This window comes from Ricinus communis, chromosome 7 (genome assembly GCF_019578655.1).
Source record: "Ricinus communis isolate WT05 ecotype wild-type chromosome 7, ASM1957865v1, whole genome shotgun sequence".
In the NCBI taxonomy this organism is placed as follows: Eukaryota; Viridiplantae; Streptophyta; class Magnoliopsida; order Malpighiales; family Euphorbiaceae; genus Ricinus; species Ricinus communis.
Window position 1 is genome coordinate 2,028,807 of NC_063262.1, and position 22,250 is coordinate 2,051,056.

A 22,250-nucleotide genomic window follows, 5' to 3' on the forward strand; every position below is an offset into this window, starting at 1 on the left:
TGAAATGTTTCACAGTAAAGCTGCTAGTTATTTGATCTACACTGCTACAGCCTATTGAATTTGACCCCAGTGTGAGAGTCTGTTTCAGGGGAGACCTCAAAAGCTATTGAATGGAGGTAAAAAATGAGCGAGGTTGTGAAATCCAGGTTGTTCTTTGTTCCAGAATTTACTGCCAAGATCATTTTAGCAGTAGCTGTCAATTTTCAAAACTCACCGATCTTAATGAACTTCTGCCGTGAACCACCGGACTAACACGATGGCTAGACATTTAGTGCCGGAGGTTGAGATATTCATTCTTTAAAATGTGGAGGTTTATTCCTAACTTTTTAAAAAGTGTATTCCTCTAACTAACCATATCTACTGTAAAAAAAATAAAAAATTCTGGCTCTGGTCACCGGCAAGTTATTTCAAATATAAAATTGATACAAATTCTCAATTCTTAATCCAGTTATTGCAGTTGCATTGCAAAATTTGTAGTTCAACTGGAGCTGAGGGATCGACCACAAATTAGCACAACAGAAGTTGCAGAGACATCCTTAAGGAATATGTAACGAAATCAAGTTCAAGTCTACTCCAGCGCAGCAGACCATTTCAATCAAAATTAATCAGACCAATTAACAGCTTAGTGCTACATTCTTATGCATGAGGAGTGAGTTTCATAATCTTGTCATACCTGAAAAACGACCGTCAAATTTAAACCAAAACAAAAATCAAAGTGCAAAATGTTCGCCGTTGCCGGGGATCGAACCCAGGTCACCCGGATGACAGGCGGGAATACTCACCACTATACTACAACGACTAACTGATGTACAGCATCGAATCCTTTATACTTTAAGTTTCAATGGAAAAAAGGAATAATAATAATTAAAAAAATAAATGGCCGAGGTAGAACTTGATTTTGAATCACAAATAGAAAAGAAGATAGATACATATATATTGATTCTATTGGCTAATATATCTTAATAAATTTGTGTTAGAAAAAAAAAAAAATTAGCCTTTTCAAATTTGTCCTTCTTTTCTAGGTGATATTACGTATCCATAATTTATTTATCTTCGATTTATGTATTATTTTCAGAAGAATCATAATTTTATTATTCTTTATATTTAATTATATATAGCATAATGCTCTATAGCCCTTTCTTAATTTAGTAATTAGGATTAAAAGTAAGTGATCAAGGATTAAAAACCTACAAATGCCCTCATATAATAAATGAATTACAAAAGAACTCAATATTTAAAATATTCAAATATAACTAGACTTTTAAAAATTTTAATTATATTTTTAAAAAATAGTAAATATATTAAAATATAATACACTATTCAAACATTAAATTATATTCTTAATTAATAATTTAATATATAACTAATTTTTATCCATGCATTGCACGACCGTTATTATTATTTCCGATTAATCAAGTTTATAGATACAATTGAATAACTTTTTAAATAATTAATATTAATTTATAATATTTTAAAAAATAATAGAAATCTAACTATTTTTAAATGTTCTTAATTTTTTTAAAAATTTTATTGCTGCAATAATACAAAAATTATTTTTAAGATGTTTATTTATTAATTCTAATATTATATAAATTAATACTATCAATATAATTGATATTACTATTTTTTAGAATTAAAAATTATTATGTAATTAAATATTAATTTAATAGTGAATATAATATTTAAGAATATTATTTTCTATAATTAAAATTATTATCTAATCTAAAAACTAATTTATTAGTTAATATAATATTAAAATATAATTAATATGCTATTTTTTAGAATAATTATTATTAAAAATTTAATTTATTATTAATATGTTATTTTTTAAAATTAGAATGTAATTTATTAACTAATAAATTAATAAAAAATTATAAAATTATATATAATTTCAACTCTAAGTATAAAAAATAAATGCACATATCGAGAAAATAATTATATGTGATATAAATTAAACACACGTATTAAAAAATTTAAATTTTAAAAATTAATATAATATAATAAAGCTAACATGGGCTGTATAGGTGGCAGTTTAGTTATAAAATGAGCTTCCATTACATTAAAATGGTCTGAGTTCGAATTTTGATAGGGACGATTCTTTAAAATATTTATGCCTTCTTACAAAGACTAAAATAATAGTAAGGATATCTCTGAAAATGTTGTCCATATAATTTCTGATAAGAGGTATCTGGAAAGTAAAAGCAACATTAAAAGATCTGATATTCAACACATTTAATAATTTTACTCTTTTGATGATTCTCTTATCAATTTTGCCATTAACTAATCAAACTCAAATGTTAATTTGAATTCAAAAGAGTCATCAATCATGATTATGAGTAAATTGAACATTTGATTGCAAATTTTGAGATACATAAAAGAAATACTTTCATATTTAATCTTTAATCTTTTGCTTTTTGCTTACACAAACCCATTTTTTCTCCATTTCTTTCTTCTTCTTCTTCTACACTTAGATTAGAGATTAATGCAGTCAACCATGTATTATTTATTTGACTTGGTCAAAAAGAAGGGCAGAATAGACATTAAACAGTTAGATGGAGAAGCAGCACAGCAGCGACTAGGATCTTTCCTTTTATCAAAAAATTTATATACATTTTCAAACAATTGAATTCTTACATACTTGGAACAAATCATTTCTTTGCATTTTCTTGTCTATGCCTTTTATTTCCTCTTCTTACGAGCCGCCTCCTTTACATCTTCAGACCTTAAGCTTTTTGTTTTTCGAAGCTGCGATTCTAGCTTTCGCATAATCCCTTCCCGTTACAGTTAAATCTGTAATAATTCTTTGCTGGGTTCTCGACATCTCTTGTCTTTCTGCTTGATATTTGAAGTCTTGACTTGTATTTGAGCTCAATTTTCAGGTGCTTTCCAATCTAGCTCAGTCTCATATACAAGATTAGCACAGTAAGCTTATTTACACCCAATCAGGTTGACTTCTGATTATTATTATTTTTGGTTGTTTTCATCTGATTATTTTTGTTTTGAGATCATAGGAAAAAGTTTACTTCTTTGGGTTTTTCCTGTTCCGTATGTATGATATAGTTTTGATTCAGTTTGTGGAACTTCCTTAATTAGATTCTCTTATCTGATTCAAACTTAGTTTCTAGGTTTTGACTTGCATTTGAGTGGAACAGATACTAGCTTCGTCGTTTCTACTAATAAAGATATACAACTTCTTTCCATGATAGCAAAATCATAGCTAGAGCATTTTTTGGATTTCTTAATTTTCAATTTGGATATGATGGGAGGACAATTTAGCAAGAAAAAAGGTGTTGCAAACCCAACCCCACCTCCACCTCCACCTCCACCTCTCAAAATTAATTCCAATTCCCAATACACAGCAGATTTGACGTCATATGAAGATGCTTGTATGCTTGATCCAGACCTGCAAGCCTTTGATACAACCCTCCATGAAAGGACTAATCGTGTCTTGAACTCCCTTTCCACTGGTGTAGAAGTTAGATCATTATCTTTTAATTCGCTCAAAGAGGTTACCAATTGCCTTCTGGATATGAACCAAGATGTGGTCAATGTCATTCTACAATGCAAGGAAGATATATGGGATAATAAAGAGTTGTCTGCTTTGGTCAAAGAGTACTTTGAAAGTAGTGCAAAAACATTGGATTTTTGTGCTGCTCTTGAGAGTTGCCTTAAACGAGCTCGAAATAGTCAATTGATCATACAGGTTGCACTTAGGAGGTTCGAGGAAGAAGTAGCATTACATGATGGGGTTGTAGAAACGAAGTACGTAAAGACATTAGAGGAATTACGTAATTTCAAGGCAGCTGGCGATCCTTTTACTGACGAATTTTATATACTCTTCCAGTCAGTATATAGGCAGCAGGTATCCATGTTACAGAAATTACAGCTTCGAAAGAAGAAGCTTGATAAGAAAATGAAATCAATGAAGACATGGAGGAGGGTATCAAATGTGTTGTTTGTTTCAGCATTTGTCTCCGTGTTGATTTTTTCAGTGGTAGCAGCTGCCATTGCTGCACCACCTGTTGTAACAGCATTGGCAGGTGCTTTGGCTGTTCCAATTGGCTCAGTGGGTAAATGGTGTAATTCGCTTTGGAATGGTTATATGAAAGCATTGAAGGGGCAGAAGGAGTTGGTAAGTTCAATGCAAGTTGGAACTTTCATTGTAATCCAGGATATGGATAACATACGGATCCTTGTCAACAAATTGGAGGCGGAAATCGACGCACTCTTGCAGAATGTCAACATTGCTCTTATTAATGAAGATGCTTTTGAGATTGTGAAGATTGTGATAGATGACATCAAGAAGAAACTGGAGGAGTTCATGCAAACCATTGAGGATTTAGGTGAACATGCTAGTAAGTGTAGTCATGACATAACACAGGCAAGGACAGTGATTTTGCAGAGGATAATCAGGTATCCTGACCGCTGAAGAAGCCCTTCATTATTTCTTGTGTTGTACTATCGACATGTCAACTTGGTCATCTTATGCAAATTCTTATGCCCCCGTGCTCAGCACAAACTGTTGCATTAGAGTGTCCTGTAAAAATATTATGATCCGACACTTGTGTAAGCGTGCGGACTGCCCCAGCTGAATAGTTTGCCTTTTCTCCATAAAGGAAATTGGAACACCTTGAGATGACCGACTTGAGTCCAATTTTTATAAGGAATATTACATTATTTAAAAAGCTTATGCTATTCTGTCTCAAAGATGTTCTGTTAAAGTTTTCCCCAACATTGTCTGTCCTGTATTACATTATTGCAGAACTTACAGCATTAGGCAAGTCTGATGCTTGCAAATTGCAATATTTAGAAACATTATTTGCCAAAAGCATTGACTTTGTTATTGCTAATTCATGAATAGGCAGCACATAAATTATGGCTGATCCTAGAGAGAAACATATAGACTAAGATGATTTCATTCTTAGACTTGATTAGTTTCATCAGCTGCCCGAAACATCAAAAAGTGAATTGTAGGCATGGTAATATTGTACTTGTTGGTTTTCAGTTATAGAATTGTTAAGCAGATTTAGGCTAATTGTATATTAATAGGGTCGATGAGTAGGTGCATTCTTTTTTTTAGAAGCGTTGTCCATTAAAGTCTGGCTATATCATAGCAACGGAAAGGACCAATAGACTAAGGTCATTCTGTGGAAAGGGCTTTTTGTTCTGACTTCATCGTGAAAAGTTTCTTAAGATCTTTGGGGTGCAACTGCAAAACAGAAATCTACTTCAACTTGTTTAGGATTAAGAAAACAATGTGAACTTAGTTCTGCTTATGTACAAGCAGTGGGGTGAGAAAGGTGATTTTGCTGAAGACTTTTAAAGATCCTTGTTACTTTAGGGCAATGAAGTTACAAGCAGTGTGGTTATCCTGATAGATTTTGTCATGTTCAAGAAGCTTGTGAATTGAAATAAAAACCTTGCGGTAGATTTAACCCTTGGCTGATTAATAACTGATTATGAGAGCTTAATGCTTATATTTAGCCATGAGTGCTCCTGGTAGTCTTCGACTTTGAAGGTTCTTGCCTTTGTCTCTGTTGCTTTCACACGATTTCCATACCAAATGATTGCCAGATTCGTCATTAAAATATCTTTCTAACAGAAATTTCAAGGCGGAGCAATTTACTTGTTCCCTTGGCGATTGTTGATAAGCTGAGACTAGATCACTTGTTGGATTTCTTGGCTGCTTATCTTGAACTTAAACATTTTTCTTAGATGAATACTTTTACTACTGGCTTACATCCCAGTCTCTCAATTAAATTATATCGAGTACTTTCTCCGGATGATAGTAATTCCATTTTGATTTCCCGAGCAACTTTTGACTAATTAAATATTTAATAAAAGGAACAATTTATCACCATTCTCATTTCCATTTAGAATGAGGTTTAATTTGCCCTTCCGCCCCCCTGCCCTGAACTTGGAGCTGAAGTTCAAATCACCTCTTTGATCTTTTTCGGTCATTTTAGCTCAATATTTAGCATGTTTGGCTCATTTTAACCCCTTTTAGCTCATTTTAACCCTTTTTGTAAAATGTCAAAAAATAAAAGAGTGAAGGGCACTTTCCATAAAAAAGCATGATACTAGAAAACAAATAATATATATAGTCCTAAATAAAATAAAATAAACAATAACTATATTTATTAATATAAAAAAATAATATTTTTATGCAACTCTTTGCTCCTGCAACAACAATTTCGCCTTTATCTACAGTAACCACCGATAACCACCTCATCTATCTACGACGACCACAACAACCTCTATCTACAGTAACACCAGCACTATGAGTACCAACTAGTCAATTGCAACAATTATCATCTCTTGCAACGAGGACAGTTGTAATAAACATACCAAACAGAAAAACACAACTAGCAATTAACAATAATGACATCAAAAAACCTACAAATAACATCAACAACAATCATATCTAAATAAAGAATAAATAAATCAAATTGTTTTTAACATAGAACAACTCATTTTCCTATCTTTTTACTCTCTTAAAAATTAAATTAAATTCAATTGAAGATATAAACAATTATATCTGATCTTCTAAAAGTTAAAAGCTTAAACACCACATCGTATCTCTTTCTTTTTCTAATTTATAAAATCAAAAGAAAATAAAACTTTTTATTCTAGTTCAAGAACATAAACAAAACTTTGAAATATAAAAAATATGCAAATAAAATCCGATAAAAAATTTCATTACTTTGGAACATATCCATCAAAATTTTGAAGTGTAGATTCATTATTAAAGGAAGCAATAGAGAAAAGAATGGAATAGTTATTATTTTTGGTGATAGCAGTTGACTCTTGGAATGATGGTGATGAATTCGTTTGTTTTTATGGTGATAAATGAGGTTGGTAGATCGGAATAGGTGGAGCTCTCTTGTAATGGACAAAGTATTAAAAGTTGGGTTAGAAGCATTGGTGGTTTGAAGGATTCAAGTGGTTTTAGTTATGGTGGCTCTTAGATTGATAGTTCTGAGAGAGGGAGAAAGGAAGACTAAAAGAGAGAGAAATAGAAAATAAAAAGATAGTATTATTAAAAAAAGAGATTGAGACTCACGCTCTTATTTCTTAAAAACAAAGGGTTTAAATGAATCACACTGTGTTAAATATTGGGCTAAAATGCCCGAAAAAGGTCAAAAAGAGCTGATTTGAACTTCAGCTACAAAGTTCATGGGGCAAATTGAACCTTATTCCTTTCCATTTCTACCATATCTTTTACCAACCAAACAACCCCTAGTGAGAACAAACGACTCGTCATTTTATGATTCCTACTTCCTTATGAAACAACATGCATTGGCTGAACAAACAACGACGATTTGTCGTCTACAAGAGACCTGACCTCTCTCGTTGATAAATGATAAATCCGCGCGCTCTGTTTTTTGATAATTCAGCTTTATTTTACTTTATCTGTTAATGATTGACACAATTTTGAGTTATTTGTGAAAATATTTGTGATGGTTAAGTTGTTAGAGATGGTGCATTTAAGTGGCATCAGCAGATTCCTCGTAAATTCTTTAATTTCTTCATCTATTTGTAAAGATCTATTCTTTCACGATTTTAACACTTCCAAAAAATGTATCCATTCACTTCTCCAATCCAAACCCACAAAATCCACTAAATTTTCAACAAAACCTCCCAAATCAGTGTTAAACAAAGATAAAATACAGAACCCAAATGTTTACACAAGAAACACAATTTCAAACATATATAGAATCTTGAAATATTCCACTTGGGAAACTGCAAAAGAACAGATATTAAAATTGGGTATTAAATGGGATTCTTACACAGTCAATCAAGTGTTGAAAACGCATCCTCCAATGGAAAAAGGTTTCAGGATTTCAAGGGTTTAAACATGATCAATTTACGTACACAACAATGCTTGATATTTTTGGAGAAGCTGGTAGGATTGAGTCTATGAATTATGTATTTAAACAAATGCAAGAAAAGGATATAAAGATTGATACTGTTACTTACACTTCACTTATGCATTGGCTTTCAAGAAACGGTGATGTTGATGGGGCTATAAAGATTTGGGAGGAAATGAAAGAGAAAGGGCTTTATCTTACTGTTGTTTCTTATACTGCTTTTATGAAGATTTTGTTTGATAATAAGAGAGTTAAGGAGGCTACTAATGTTTATAAGGAGATGCTTGAATGTGCGATTCCTCCTAATTGTCATACCTACACTGTCTTAATGGAGTATCTTGTTGTTTCTGGTGAGTTCTGCTTTGCTCTCTTTCTGTTTGTTCTATTGTCCATGTGAGTTTGTTGGAAGTTGTCACTGGTAGGCATGATAATATAAGCTTCAAGATGAGATTTTCTACATACATGGAGGGTAATTTTTGGCTTTGCGTGCTTATTATTAAGAATTTGTAGGGCTTCTTTCATGGTGTTCATTGATTATAATTGAGACTCTATCCTTTTTCTATAATTTGGCAAACAATCTAAACTTACATCAAAATAACCTTTGTCCCTTGAACTTAAAACTTTACCTTTTATTATCCTTTCTTTGTTTTTGAACAATTGATATGCTGTTTAGGAAAGCAATATGGATGTAATAATAGATCATGGCTTGAACCTTTGGCATTCTATCCACATTTTGTGAAGGGACGAGCTGAATCCATTGCTTTCCTGATTAAACTGAACTTCTACAAGCTATTGTTACTAGTAATAGATACAATAAACACCGGTAGCACTACCAGGGTGGTAAAGTACAATTGCACTAAGTCAGTCTTCTAGGCTCAATTCCCGGCTATAGATTAAGGGAAGGAAACACTTCCATTTACCTACAATTTAATTTAAAATCATAACTTATGGTTCTGGAGAAATAAGAGTCTTGCTGCCAAATTTTCTTGTACTTGCTGATTGTTCTTGAAATATACCAAGTCATATTTGTTTTATTACAACAAAGTTTTCCATATTTACTACTTTTCAGTGACAATTCTATCATAGCAAAAGCTATGAGAATTCTTTGTTATTTGTTTTAGTTATCATTGACATTCCTGTGTTTCACAGATAACTTTATGGTTATTCTTTTATTGGGCTGTCTTTTGTCGAAGTATTTCATTTCTTTTTTTAAATCTCATACCTTTTCTATTGTGTCATTGCTTTTAGGCAAATGCCAAGAAGCGCTTGAGATTTTCAAAAAAATGCAAGAAGCAGGCGTACAACCTGACAAAGCTATGTGCAATATTTTGGTCGAGAGATGTTGCGAAGCTGGGGAGACGAACACAATGACCCCAATTCTTCAATACATGAAAGAAAATCATCTTGCTCTTCGTTATCCTATCTTTTTAGAAGCACTCAAAATTCTAAGAATAGCCGGCGAGTGTGATGCACTCCTTAAGCAAGTAAATCCTCATTGTGCTGCTGAATCTATCAATAATGATGATTCGTCTGAGTTCACTACAAGTGCTTACAATGATCCGATCGATAAAGGACTTCTACTGATTCTCTTGAGAAAACAAAATCTTGTGGCAGTTGACCATTTACTTGCCGGGGTACTTGATAAGAATATGGTTTTAGAATCTTGGATAGTCTCAACCATTATTGAGGTAAACTGTAGTCAATGTAGACCTGATAGTGCTTTAATGGCCTTTGAATACAGTATGAGAGTGGGCATAGACCTTGAGAGAACAGCATATCTTGCCTTGATTGGCATTATGATAAGATCAAATACATCTCTGTGGGTTTTAGAGATTGTCAAGGAAATGATTAGGGTTGGGCATTCTCTTGGACTGTATTTAAGTGCTCTCTTAATACATAGGCTTGGATCTGCTAGAAGGCCCAATTGTGCTGCAAAGATTTTTGACTTGTTGCCAGATGAACAGAAGTGCACTGCTACTTATACTGCCATGATTGGTGTATACTTTTCTGCTGGTAGTGCAGCAAAAGCACTTAAAATCTATAAAACTATGAAAAAGAACAGCATAAATCCTTCTTTGGGTACATATAATGTTCTTTTAGCTGGTCTTGAAAAAAGTGGCAGAGTTTGTGAAACAGATAATTTCAGAAAGGAAAAGAGGAGCCTGATGGCTGATGGTAATCGTTTGAGCTGTCTCCCTATGGAGGAGAAGATATGTGACCTCCTTTTTGCTGGGAGTTTGGTACCTTGACTAGCTCTTTCGGACCATAGAAATCCCGTTGCTATTGGAACAACCGAGAAAAATGGTGCTGTTTCTATTAGTGACAGTCAAATGGCCATGATTTTGACTCTGGATTGTGGTCGTCCTTTTGCCGATCTATGATGAAGTTTGTCTGCATCAACCACGAGTAACTTGGACATGACAGAAATGTGTTCTCAAAGTTCCTTTGTGATGCAACCTTATGATGGAGTCCATGAACCCACACCTTTGACAGCTTTAGGCCGTGCTATGATAAGCATTAGTGGGATTTTTTGATGCTTCAGTGCTTTAAACAAACCCATTTTTTCTCCATTTCTTTCTTCTTCTTCTTCTACACTTAGATTAGAGATTAATGCAGTCAACCATGTATTATTTATTTGACTTGGTGAAAAAGAAGGGCAGAATAGACATTAAACAATTAGATGGAGAAGCAGCACAGCAGCGACTAGGATCTTTCCTTTTATCAAAAAATTTATATACATTTTCAAACAATTGAATTCTTACATACTTACAACAAATCATTTCTTTGCATTTTCTTGTCCATGCCTTTTATTTCCTCTTCTTACGAGCCGCCTCCTTTACATCTTCAGACCTTAAGCTTTTTGTTTTTCGAAGCTGCGATTCTAGCTTTCGCATAATCCCTTCCCGTTACAGTTAAATCTGTAATAATTCTTTGCTGGGTTCTCGACATCTCGTCTTTCTGCTTGATCTTTGAAGTCTTGACTTGTATTTGAGCTCAATTTTCAGGTGCTTTCCAATCTAGCTCAGTCTCATATACAAGATTAGCACAGTAAACTTTTTTACACCCAATCAGGTTGACTTCTGATTATTATTATTTTTGGTCGTTTTCATCTGATTATTTTTGTTTTGAGATCATAGGAAAAAGTTTACTTCTTTGGGTTTTTCCTGTTCCGTATGTATGATATAGTTTTGATTCAGTTTGTGGAACTTCCTTAATTAGATTCTCTTATCTGATTCAAACTTAGTTTCTAGGTTTTGACTTGCATTTGAGTGGAACAGATACTAGCTTCGTCGTTTCTACTAATAAAGATATACAACTTCTTTCCATGATAGCAAAATCATAGCTAGAGCATTTTTTGGATTTCTTAATTTTCAATTTGGATATGATGGGAGGACAATTTAGCAAGAAAAAAGGTGTTGCAAACCCAACCCCACCTCCACCTCCACCTCCACCTCTCAAAATTAATTCCAATTCCCAATACACAGCAGATTTGACGTCATATGAAGATGCTTGTATGCTTGATCCAGACCTGCAAGCCTTTGATACAACCCTCCATGAAAGGACTAATCGTGTCTTGAACTCCCTTTCCACTGGTGTAGAAGTTAGATCATTATCTTTTAATTCGCTCAAAGAGGTTACCAATTGCCTTCTGGATATGAACCAAGATGTGGTCAATGTCATTCTACAATGCAAGGAAGATATATGGGATAATAAAGAGTTGTCTGCTTTGGTCAAAGAGTACTTTGAAAGTAGTGCAAAAACATTGGATTTTTGTGCTGCTCTTGAGAGTTGCCTTAAACGAGCTCGAAATAGTCAATTGATCATACAGGTTGCACTTAGGAGGTTCGAGGAAGAAGTAGCATTACATGATGGGGTTGTAGAAACGAAGTACGTAAAGACATTAGAGGAATTACGTAATTTCAAGGCAGCTGGCGATCCTTTTACTGACGAATTTTATATACTCTTCCAGTCAGTATATAGGCAGCAGGTATCCATGTTACAGAAATTACAGCTTCGAAAGAAGAAGCTTGATAAGAAAATGAAATCAATGGCTGTTCCAATTGTAGTGGATAAATGGTGTAATTCGCTTTGGAATGGTTATATGAAAGCATTGAAGGGGCAGAAGGAGTTGGTAATTTCATTGCAAGTTGGAACTTTCATTGTAATCCAGGATATGGATAACATACGGATCCTTGTCAACAAATTGGAGGCGGAAATCGACGCACTCTTGCAGAATGTCAACATTGCCGTTATTAATGAAGATGCTTTTGAGATTGTGAAGATTGTGATAGATGACATCAAGAAGAAACTGGAGGGGTTCATGCAAACTATTGAGGATTTAGGTGAACATGCTAGTAAGTGTAGTCATGACATAAGACAGGCAAGGACAGTGATTTTGCAGAGGATAATCAGGTATCCTGACCGCTGAAGAAGCCCTTCATTATTTCTTGTGTTGTACTATCGACATGTCAACTTGGTCATCTTATGCAAATTCTTATGCCCCCGTGCTCAGCACAAACTGTTGCATTAGAGTGTCCTGTAAAAATATTATGATCCGACACCTGTGTAAGCGTGCGGACTGCCCCAGCTGAATAGTTTGCCTTTTCTCCATAAAGGAAATTGGAACACCTTGAGATGACCGACTTGAGTCCAATTTTTATAAGGAATATTACATTATTTAAAAAGCTTATGCTATTCTGTCTCAAAGATGTTCTGTTAAAGTTTTCCCCAACATTGTCTGTCCTGTATTACATTATTGCAGAACTTACAGCATTAGGCAAGTCTGATGCTTGCAAATTGCAATATTTAGAAACATTATTTGCCAAAAGCATTGACTTTGTTATTGCTAATTCATGAATAGGCAGCACATAAATTATGGCTGATCCTAGAGAGAAACATATAGACTAAGATGATTTCATTCTTAGACTTGATTAGTTTCATCAGCTGCCCGAAACATCAAAAAGTGAATTGTAGGCATGGTAATATTGTACTTGTTGGTTTTCAGTTATAGAATTGTTAAGCAGATTTAGGCTAATTGTATATTAATAGGGTCGATGAGTAGGTGCATTCTTTTTTTTAGAAGCGTTGTCCATTAAAGTCTGGCTATATCATAGCAACGGAAAGGACCAATAGACTAAGGTCATTCTGTGGAAAGGGCTTTTGTTCTGACTTCATCGTGAAAAGTTTCTTAAGATCTTTGGGGTGCAACTGCAAAACAGAAATCTACTTCAACTTGTTTAGGATTAAGAAAACAATGTGAACTTAGTTCTGCTTATGTACAAGCAGTGGGGTGAGAAAGGTGATTTTGCTGAAGACTTTTAAAGATCCTTGTTACTTTAGGGCAATGAAGTTACAAGCAGTGTGGTTATCCTGATAGATTTTGTCATGTTCAAGAAGCTTGTGAATTGAAATAAAAACCTTGCGGTAGATTTAACCCTTGGCTGATTAATAACTGATTATGAGAGCTTAATGCTTATATTTAGCCATGAGTGCTCCTGGTAGTCTTCGACTTTGAAGGTTCTTGCCTTTGTCTCTGTTGCTTTCACACGATTTCCATACCAAATGATTGCCAGATTCGTCATTAAAATATCTTTCTAACAGAAATTTCAAGGCGGAGCAATTTACTTGTTCCCTTGGCGATTGTTGATAAGCTGAGACTAGATCACTTGTTGGATTTCTTGGCTGCTTATCTTGAACTTAAACATTTTTCTTAGATGAATACTTTTACTACTGGCTTACATCCCAGTCTCTCAATTAAATTATATCGAGTACTTTCTCCGGATGATAGTAATTCCATTTTGATTTCTGAGCAACTTTTGACTAATTAAATATTTAATAAAAGGAACAATTTATCACCATTCTCATTTCCATTTAGAATGAGGTTTAATTTGCCCCGCCCCCCCCGCCTGAACTTGGAGCTGAAGTTCAAATCACCTCTTTTGATCTTTTTCGGTCATTTTAGCTCAATATTTAGCATGTTTGGCTCATTTTAACCCTTTTTAGCTCATTTTAACCCTTTTTGTAAAATGTCAAAAAATAAAAGAGTGAAGGGCACTTTCCATAAAAAAGCATGATACTAGAAAACAAATAATATATATAGTCCTAAATAAAATAAAATAAAAAATAACTATATTTATTAATATAAAAAAATAATATTTTTATGCAACTCTTTGCTCCTGCAACAACAATTTCGCCTTGGCGATTGTTGATAAGCTGAGACTAGATCACTTGTTGGATTTCTTGGCTGCTTATCTTGAACTTAAACATTTTTCTTAGATGAATACTTTTACTACTGGCTTACATCCCAGTCTCTCAATTAAATTATATCGAGTACTTTCTCCGGATGATAGTAATTCCATTTTGATTTCTGAGCAACTTTTGACTAATTAAATATTGAATAAAAGGAACAATTTATCACCATTCTCATTTCCATTTAGAATGAGGTTTAATTTGCGCCCCCCCACCCCACCCCCCCTTCTCCCGCCGAACTTGTAGCAAATCACCTCTTTTGATCTTTTTCGGCCATTTTAGCTCAATATTTAACAGGTTTGGCTCATTTTAACCCTTTTTTGTCAAAAAATAAAAGAGTGAAGGGCACTTTTCATAAAAAAGCGTGATACTAGAAAACAAATAATAAATATAGTCCTAAATAAAATAAAAAATATAAAAAATAATATTTTTATGCAACTCTTTGCTCCTGCAACAACATTTTCGCCTTTATCTACAGTAACCACCGACTCTATTTACGATAACCACCGCATCTATCTAGGACGACCACAACCTCTATCTACAGTAACACCATCACTATGAGTAACAACTAGTCAATCGCAACAACTATCATCTCTTGCAATGAGGACAGTTGCAATAAACATACCAAACAGAAAAACATAACTAGCAATTAACAATAATGGCATCAAAAAACCTGCAAATAACATCAACAACAATCATATCTAAACAAAGAATAAATAAATCAAATTGTTTTAAACATAGAACAACTCATTTTTCTATCTTTTTACTCTCTTAAAAATTTAATTTAATTTAATTGAAGATATAAACAATTATATCTGATCTTCTAAAAGTTAAAAGCTTAAATACCATATCATATCTCTTTCTTTTTCTAATTTATAAAATCAAAAGAAAATAAAACTGTTTATTTTAGTTCAAGAACATAAACAAGACTTTGAAATAAAAAAAAAAATATGCATAATTTTTTTTATTATTTTAGAACATATCCATCAAAATTTTGAAGTGCAGATTTGAGAAAATTCAGTTTGGATGAATCTCTGACTTGTTTATTATTGATTGCTGCCATAGTTTATATACAAAGTGGACCACGAAATTGAAGGCAAACATTATGCCTCAATATAAGAAACAGAGCCTCAATATAAGAAACAAAATCTAACTTCAGATATATATCACAGAATTAGAAGTATACAGCTGTACAGGTAAGGGTCTTCAACACTCCCCCTCAAGTTGGAGCATGTAGATCACGAATGCCTAACTTGCCAAGCAGATGATGAAACTGACTGTTGCCGAGTGCTTTGTGAAGAGATCACCAATCTGATCAGTTGAACGAACATAAGCAGTATGGAGTTATTGCTCAGCAATCGTGTCAAGACCCCATCCGTAGGCCCGTGACCGATACTAGGGAATGGGTAGGCGTAAGGCCAACGAGTCCCGTAGTAAGCTTGGCACTCACAACTCAAACAAATCTCATCTTAACTTTTACTATTATTAATGCCATAATTTATAGTAACATTAAATTTTACACAATTAAATCGGACTGCTAGAAGAACTAGGCGATACCTGAATCTCAAAAAATTTACAACTGATACATCTACTATTACTACTGCGGAAAATCCAAGATTTACCAATTTATATACCAAATCAAATTTATCATTCGATGATGAAGGAGTCGGGTTACTAGATAAGAGTCGTGGGAAGACTAATAGTCACGGATCTGAAAAAAATAGTAAATTGAGACTGTCAGTCTCGAGAGTAAGTTAAAATCAAATAATCTAGAGACTATTGCATCCTTCACAAAAAATATTAATTATTTGAATCAGTATATTAAACCATACATATAAATACAACTCATATTATAATCATACCATAATAAATAAATAAATAAAAATATATTTTTACTTTTACGGGACGAGTGGCTCAGCAGAACCCTAACTCCAAATTCCAGTAGCCTTTTGGCTCTTTTAATCCAATAAGACTGGCACCCAGAGAGCAATGCTCGACCAGGGACCTTACCTCCAGTCTGGTCACTTAAATATCCAAATATGCCAGCGCCCAGAGAGCAATGCTCGACCAAGGACCTTTACTCCGGCATCTCATTCTAATAGGACTGGCGCCCAGAGAGCGAAGCTCGACCAAGGTCTTTAACTCCAGTTCGGTCACTTAATATTCACTATCTGCCTAAGCCTTTCAGCCCTCTTATTCCAATAAGACTGACGCCCAGAGAGCAATGCTCGACCAGGGACCTTACCTCCAGTCTGGTCACTTAGATATACAAATAAGCCAGCGTCCAGAGAGCAATGCACGACCAGGGACCTTATCTCCAGCAATTTACTCAAATTAGCCCAGAGAGCCATGCTCGACCAGGGCAAAACTCATAATAATCTTATTACCTGTCCACGATCATTACCGGTGCGCACACAGTCCTGATGTAACCCACCAGGTGGCATATTCTACAAGGCCACATTTCCCAAATCGCAACCATCACATTTAAGGTAAAGCAACGTGCAATCTGTAAGGAAAAAGAATAACGTTTGTATTATTATAACATTACTAATAATAATATTTATATTATTTTCAATAATTATTAATCAAGTGAAATCATTTATATTGCGATACTAATAATCATATTAAACATAAATTCTAAAATAACATATTAAAATCAGGCTTAGCAATAGTGCAATAATTAAATGACTTTAACTCACAGAATCGAGCGACCTTCTAGCTCTGCTCCGGTGCCTCGGTTGGAGTGAGCCGAACAGACAGATCATCTAATCACGGAAAATAATTTATCAATTATGTTGAACAATTACAATTGACCCTAGGTCTAGATTCCTAGGACTGACTATCTAAGAATCTCGACTTGGTAAATTCTATCAAAAATTCAACAGAACCTTCCTTACAACACGGACATTTATCCCTCGTAAAACAGGTCCAGGACCTGCTAGAAAAACACTTCAAAAATCCAACAATCCAAATAATAGGAGTCGAGTCCCCAAACTTCATTATTTTTCCCGACTCCGCTACACAACACAAAACACGAGGCATGCAAACTGACAGACAATTAATTTTGACTTATAAAGATAATACTCAGCATAATCAATAGACACACAATTACACTAAGAATTCCAAAATTAACGGCCAGAGAAAATTACCGAGACGCCTAATCGCTCAGGTCGACTTGCCTCCAGCCGCCGGAGTCTGATCGACAATTCGAACTCACCATTGGACTCGAAACGACGCGCTGACGATGATCCTTGCTTCCAATTTTTCGATCTGACACCCGATCATCCGAAGAGATTTACGGACGATCTCGACCGTCGATTTGAAAACGAAGTCCGATCGCCACAAAACTGGTGCCATTGTGAAGCTTGAGCTGAGGAGAGTCGGGATACGTCCTCCGATCGTCCATCATCCGCCAAAGCTCGTCGAAAAAGCTGAAAAACACCGACTGACCCCTACTTTCTCTCTCCACTGGATCTTCCGTCTCCGGTCACCACAGGCATCGCCGCTGCTGCCAAAAGAGAGCCCTCGCCGAGAGGAGCCGATCGCCACGGCTGAAAAGGCCGGCCGGAACGGCCTCCTACGCGATTCCAGCCGCCATTCTCCAGCGCTCACTCGCCACCTGCACTGGCCGCCACCGACGACCCACGCCGTCGCCTTCCCTTTCTTCTTCTTCGACCATCACCCTCTCTCTTTCTCTCCCAATCTTCTTTCTCTGTCCCCGATCCCTCTTTTCTTTTCTTCTTCTCCATATCGATATTAGGCTCCTGAACTTTTTCTTATTACAATTTGGCCCCTTAACTTTCTCAATTACTTACAATTTCATCCTGCAGAATTTCCAAATAACCCCCAAACTTTTCTTTAGCCTTTCAATTAAGCCCCTAGCTAATTAATTTGGGCCAAATTAGAATTATTGAAAATGCACAATTATATATATATCCCTGCCGACACAAGTATTTACAAAAATACCAAGCATACAAATTTCCATTAAAACCCCATATTAATGAAATTATACTTTTAATTCTCATCCAAAAATAATTTTACAATTAAGTCCTACACATAATTAAATTAAATAATCAATTTACTAATTATTTCCAACTTAAAATTTAATACCACTAGTTAATTAAAGTACCAATTTCTCCATAATTCTTTTATAAAAACATCATTTACAATTTCTACCATAATTTTCCCATATATAATTTTATTTAAATATATATATATATATATATATATATATATAAAATTGGAAAAAATTTGAATAACCAAAATATAATTATTTCCCAATAATTTACTTAATCAATTTTTTAAAAATTCAAACTAATAGGATATAGAAAGAATGGCTCCTTTATTAGTCTAATATTAAAATTCAAAATTTACATTTAAATTATTCCAACTAGACCAAGTAAAAATTAAATCAAATTAATTTTAAATAAAAACTCATTATTAAATATATAAAATTCCGGGTATTATAAATCGATTCCGAATGAAGTGACAATCAATTTCTATGTGCTTCATTCGTTCATGGAAAACGGGATTCGCTGCTATGTGTAAGGCTGCTTCATTGTCACAAATGAGAGTCATGGCATTTGGTAATTTAACTTTGAGATTAAGAAGCAAAGCACATAGCCATAACAATTCACTAGTAGCATTTGCCATCGCCCTATATTCCGCTTCGGCTGAGGAACGGGATACCACACTTTGTTTCTTTGATTTCCAAAAAATTGGACTATGTCCTTAAAACACTATATGGCCACTAGTAGATCATCTAGTAGAGGGACAACTTGCCCAATCCGAATCTGAATATGCAATCAAGTGTAGTCTGCTAGTAGAAGAAAGGAAAATACCTTGTCCAGGGGCTGCCTTCAAGTATCTAAGAACTTTGTATGCTACATTTAAATGAGGGACACGAGGATCTTGCATAAACTGGCTCAAAACTTGCACTGGATATGTAATATCCAATCTAGTGGCTGTCAAGTAAAGGAGCCTACCAATAAGTCGACGATATTGACTTGCATCTAAAACTGGATCACCCACTCCTAATGCCAAGTTGTGTCTTGATTCCATTGGAAAATTTACAGGCCATGCATTTAAGAGCGATGTCTCTTCGAGGAGATCAAGTGTATACTTACGCTGGCTAAGCACTATGCCTTCTTTGCTTTGGGCCACTTCTATGCCGAGGAAATACTTGAGATTATCGAGGTCTTTAATTCGAAAGACTGTATCAAGATGATTTTTGACATGAACTATCGTAGCCGAGTCATTTCCAACAACGACTATGTCATCTATATATACCAACAAAGCTGTAAATTGGTTACCCTGTGTAAGTGTAAATAATGAGTTATCTGCAGAACTTTGTTTCAAATCAAGTTGTTGTAATGAATGTGCAAGCTTTTGAAACCAGTATCTAGATGCTTGTTTAAGCCCATACAAAGATTTTTTTTAATTTGCAAACACGATCATCTTTTGACGTACCAAAACCTTGTGGCACTTTCATGTACACTTCCTTTTGAAGATCTCCATGTAGGAAAGCGTTATTAACGTCTAATTGATGAATTTCCAATGTCGTATGGCTGCCACTGACAACAAACATCGCAGGGTAGTGAGCTTCGCAACTGGAGCAAATGTATCATGATAGTCTAATCCTTCAATCTGCGTAAAACCTTTAGCAACGAGTCTCGCCTTGAAGTGCTCAATGGTTCCATCAGAATTATACTTGATTTTATACACCCATTTCGAATCAATTGCTTGCTTTTTAGGAGGTAAATGTTCCAAGCTCCATGTTTCATTTTCCTCCAACGTGCTAATTTCTTGAGTCATAGCTTGTCTCCATCTTAAATCTTTAACTGCCTGATGAAAAAATTTGGTTCGTCCAAACAAGTAATAGATGCCAAAAAAGCTTTGTGGGAGTGAGCCAATTTTGAATAACATAGGTTTTGAGAAATAGGATAGGACTTACTTGAGTTAGCTGATGGAAAAGTCTCCAAAGATAGTGCCAACGATGGTAATAGTTTATAGTCAAAACCATAGAGTTTTGTGGACACATGTCTAGCTCTGTTTGGACGTTGTGATGGAGAGTTGCTAATTTTGGGTGTCATTGTTCCTGTAATAAGGTTATCTTGGGAAGGATGAGATGAAATCTGTTCTTGGTTATTGATATTTTCATATGCAAAACAGGGTATTGCAGATTCATTTTGTGATGCTAAATTTTCAGGTTCAAGATTATGGTTTTCTCTTAGCTTCGGTGAGGTTTCATAGAGTGAATCATTGTCAAGATGGATCTGGTAATTTTGCTTGATAAAATCGAAAAAAGATGAAGGAGATAAAGATTGGTTATCGGTTTGGAACGGAAAGATATGTTCATGAAAGATGACATCTCTGGATATGAAAAATTTCTTTCTCTCTATATCATAAACTTTATAACCTTTTTTTCCTTATGGATACCCAAGGAATATGCATCTACAGGCTCTATGTGAAAACTTATTATTTTATCTTTCATGATTGTATGCATAATAAAGTGAACTAAAAACTCTCAAATGATCATAACTGGGTTTCCTTTGGAAAAGAACCTCATATGGACTTTTGTTCTCTATTACTGGAGTTGGCATCAAACTTATAAGATAGACAGCAGTTAAAACACATTCTCTCTAAAAACTTGTAGGCAAATGAGCTTGAAAAAGCAAAGATCGTGCAACATCAAGGATATGACGGTGTTTACGCTCTACTCTCCTATTTTGTTGTGGGGTAGCGACACTGGAAGTTTGATGTTCAATGCCATGAGTGGTAAAGAACTTTTTCATATCCCTTGAAATAAATTCACTACCATTGTCACTCCTCACTATCTTTACACGCGAGTTTTTGTACCAGATGACAAAACATAGTTAAATAAGTCATATTGATTTTGTACCAGATGACAAAACATAGTTAAATAAGTATAAGTTTCAGATTTGTATTTCATGGGATAAACCCAAGTGCACCTAGAATGGTTATCCACAATTGTCAAGAAAAAACGAGCACCACTCAAAGATGAAACTGAATAGGGACCCCAAATATCAATATGAATGAGATCAAAACACTTAATGCTTCATTCACTATTAATTGAAAAAGGTAAACGAGACTGTTTAGCTCTATGACAAGTATCACACACTTCATGAACATTATTTGGAATTGGAATATTTGGAATTAGTTTCAGTTTTCTAAAAGAAAAATGACCTAGATGCATGTGCCACAAAACATGATCCAGTTGCAATGTACTTTGACTCGCTATGTCATGATTTTCCTCTAATTGATAGACACCATCTTGGAGTTTACCCGTTCCAATTAGCGTCCCCGTATTCAGGTCCTGAAACAAATAAGAATTTGAAACAAAGGTTATTGAGCAATTCAAGTCATTTGTGGCCTTTGCAACTGAAAGCAGATTACATTTAAAACCAGGAATGCATATAGTATTTTTTAAACGAATATTCTTTGTGGCATAAGCAGTACCAACATGGGTTACTTTGAGGGCAGAACCATCAGGTATTTTAACTGAAGGATAAGAAGAAACATGCTCAACATCATGAAGTTTTTTTTCACTTCCAACCATATGATCATAAGCCCCACTATCTATGATCCAAGGATCCTCAAATGAAGTGCATTTACCTATGAAATTTGCTTGATGATCATTACCATGGTTTTGACTTGTAGTTGGACCAAAAAGGGACATAAGTTTAGAATATTGATCTGTTGTCAACCCAAGAACTTGCTGCACTTGTTGTTGTCGCTCACCATGTGCTTGATGGTCACCTACGGCCATGTTTCCAGACCCCTGTCGATAACCAAAATTTCTTTTATTATGCCCGAAAACACCTTTATTACTACTTCCACGGCTTTGCTGATTGCTCTTCCAATTAGGTGGATATCCTATTATCTCAAAACATTCTTCTTTGATATGCCCACCTTTGCTACAATGTTCACATCTTTTACGATTCTGATTTCCTAAGTTTAAATATCTGTTCCCACGATCCTTCTCGCTGTTTCCAGGTTCAGTCTTTGTAGCCGCAAAAGCTACGCCTTCTATAATTGGGCTAGACTTTCCTTCTCTTTGCATGGAAGTTTGTTGTTCTTCTTGTAATGCTAAAGAAAGATATCTTGCTG

The 22,250-nt window shown here is 34.6% G+C and overlaps 3 protein-coding genes and 1 non-coding gene across 5 annotated transcripts; 3 read left to right on the plus strand and 1 right to left on the minus strand.

Moving 5' to 3' along the window:
- Positions 1-727: 727 nt before the first annotated feature.
- On the minus strand, positions 728-799 carry TRNAD-GUC. Its single transcript has one exon. It is a non-coding gene; the product is annotated as a tRNA-Asp (tRNA).
- A 1,812-nt stretch (positions 800-2,611) lies between these two features.
- On the plus strand, positions 2,612-5,435 carry LOC8283807 (UPF0496 protein At2g18630). Of its 2 annotated transcripts, XM_048376652.1 has the most exons (2): positions 2,612-3,799; positions 3,911-5,435. In XM_048376652.1, the coding sequence occupies exons 1-2, from the start codon at positions 3,257-3,259 to the stop codon at positions 4,427-4,429; spliced, it is 1,062 nt and encodes a 353-aa protein (XP_048232609.1). In that variant the 5' UTR covers positions 2,612-3,256; the 3' UTR covers positions 4,430-5,435. The 2 variants fall into 2 exon arrangements, with proteins under 2 accessions (XP_048232609.1, XP_002525095.1); XM_002525049.4 differs by having other exon boundaries at positions 2,614-5,435.
- Positions 5,436-7,211: 1,776 nt separating this feature from the next.
- Positions 7,212-11,195, plus strand: LOC8264180 (pentatricopeptide repeat-containing protein At2g01390). Its single transcript, XM_002525048.4, is given in 3 exon segments — positions 7,212-7,831; positions 7,833-8,221; positions 9,120-11,195. Coding segments are annotated over 3 exon segments (1,761 nt in total). The 5' UTR covers positions 7,212-7,460; the 3' UTR covers positions 10,121-11,195.
- Positions 10,659-12,699, plus strand: LOC8264181 (UPF0496 protein At2g18630). Its single transcript, XM_002525047.4, has one exon. The coding sequence runs from the start codon at positions 11,254-11,256 to the stop codon at positions 12,298-12,300; it is 1,047 nt and encodes a 348-aa protein (XP_002525093.1). The 5' UTR covers positions 10,659-11,253; the 3' UTR covers positions 12,301-12,699.
- The last annotated feature ends 9,551 nt before the right edge of the window (positions 12,700-22,250 follow it).

Bases quoted from the DNA above. Each gene is read 5' to 3' on its own strand.
- LOC8283807 (XM_002525049.4), top strand. From the start codon at position 3,257: ATGATGGGAGGACAATTTAGCAAGAAAAAAGGTGTTGCAAACCCAACC.
- LOC8264181 (XM_002525047.4), top strand. From the start codon at position 11,254: ATGATGGGAGGACAATTTAGCAAGAAAAAAGGTGTTGCAAACCCAACC.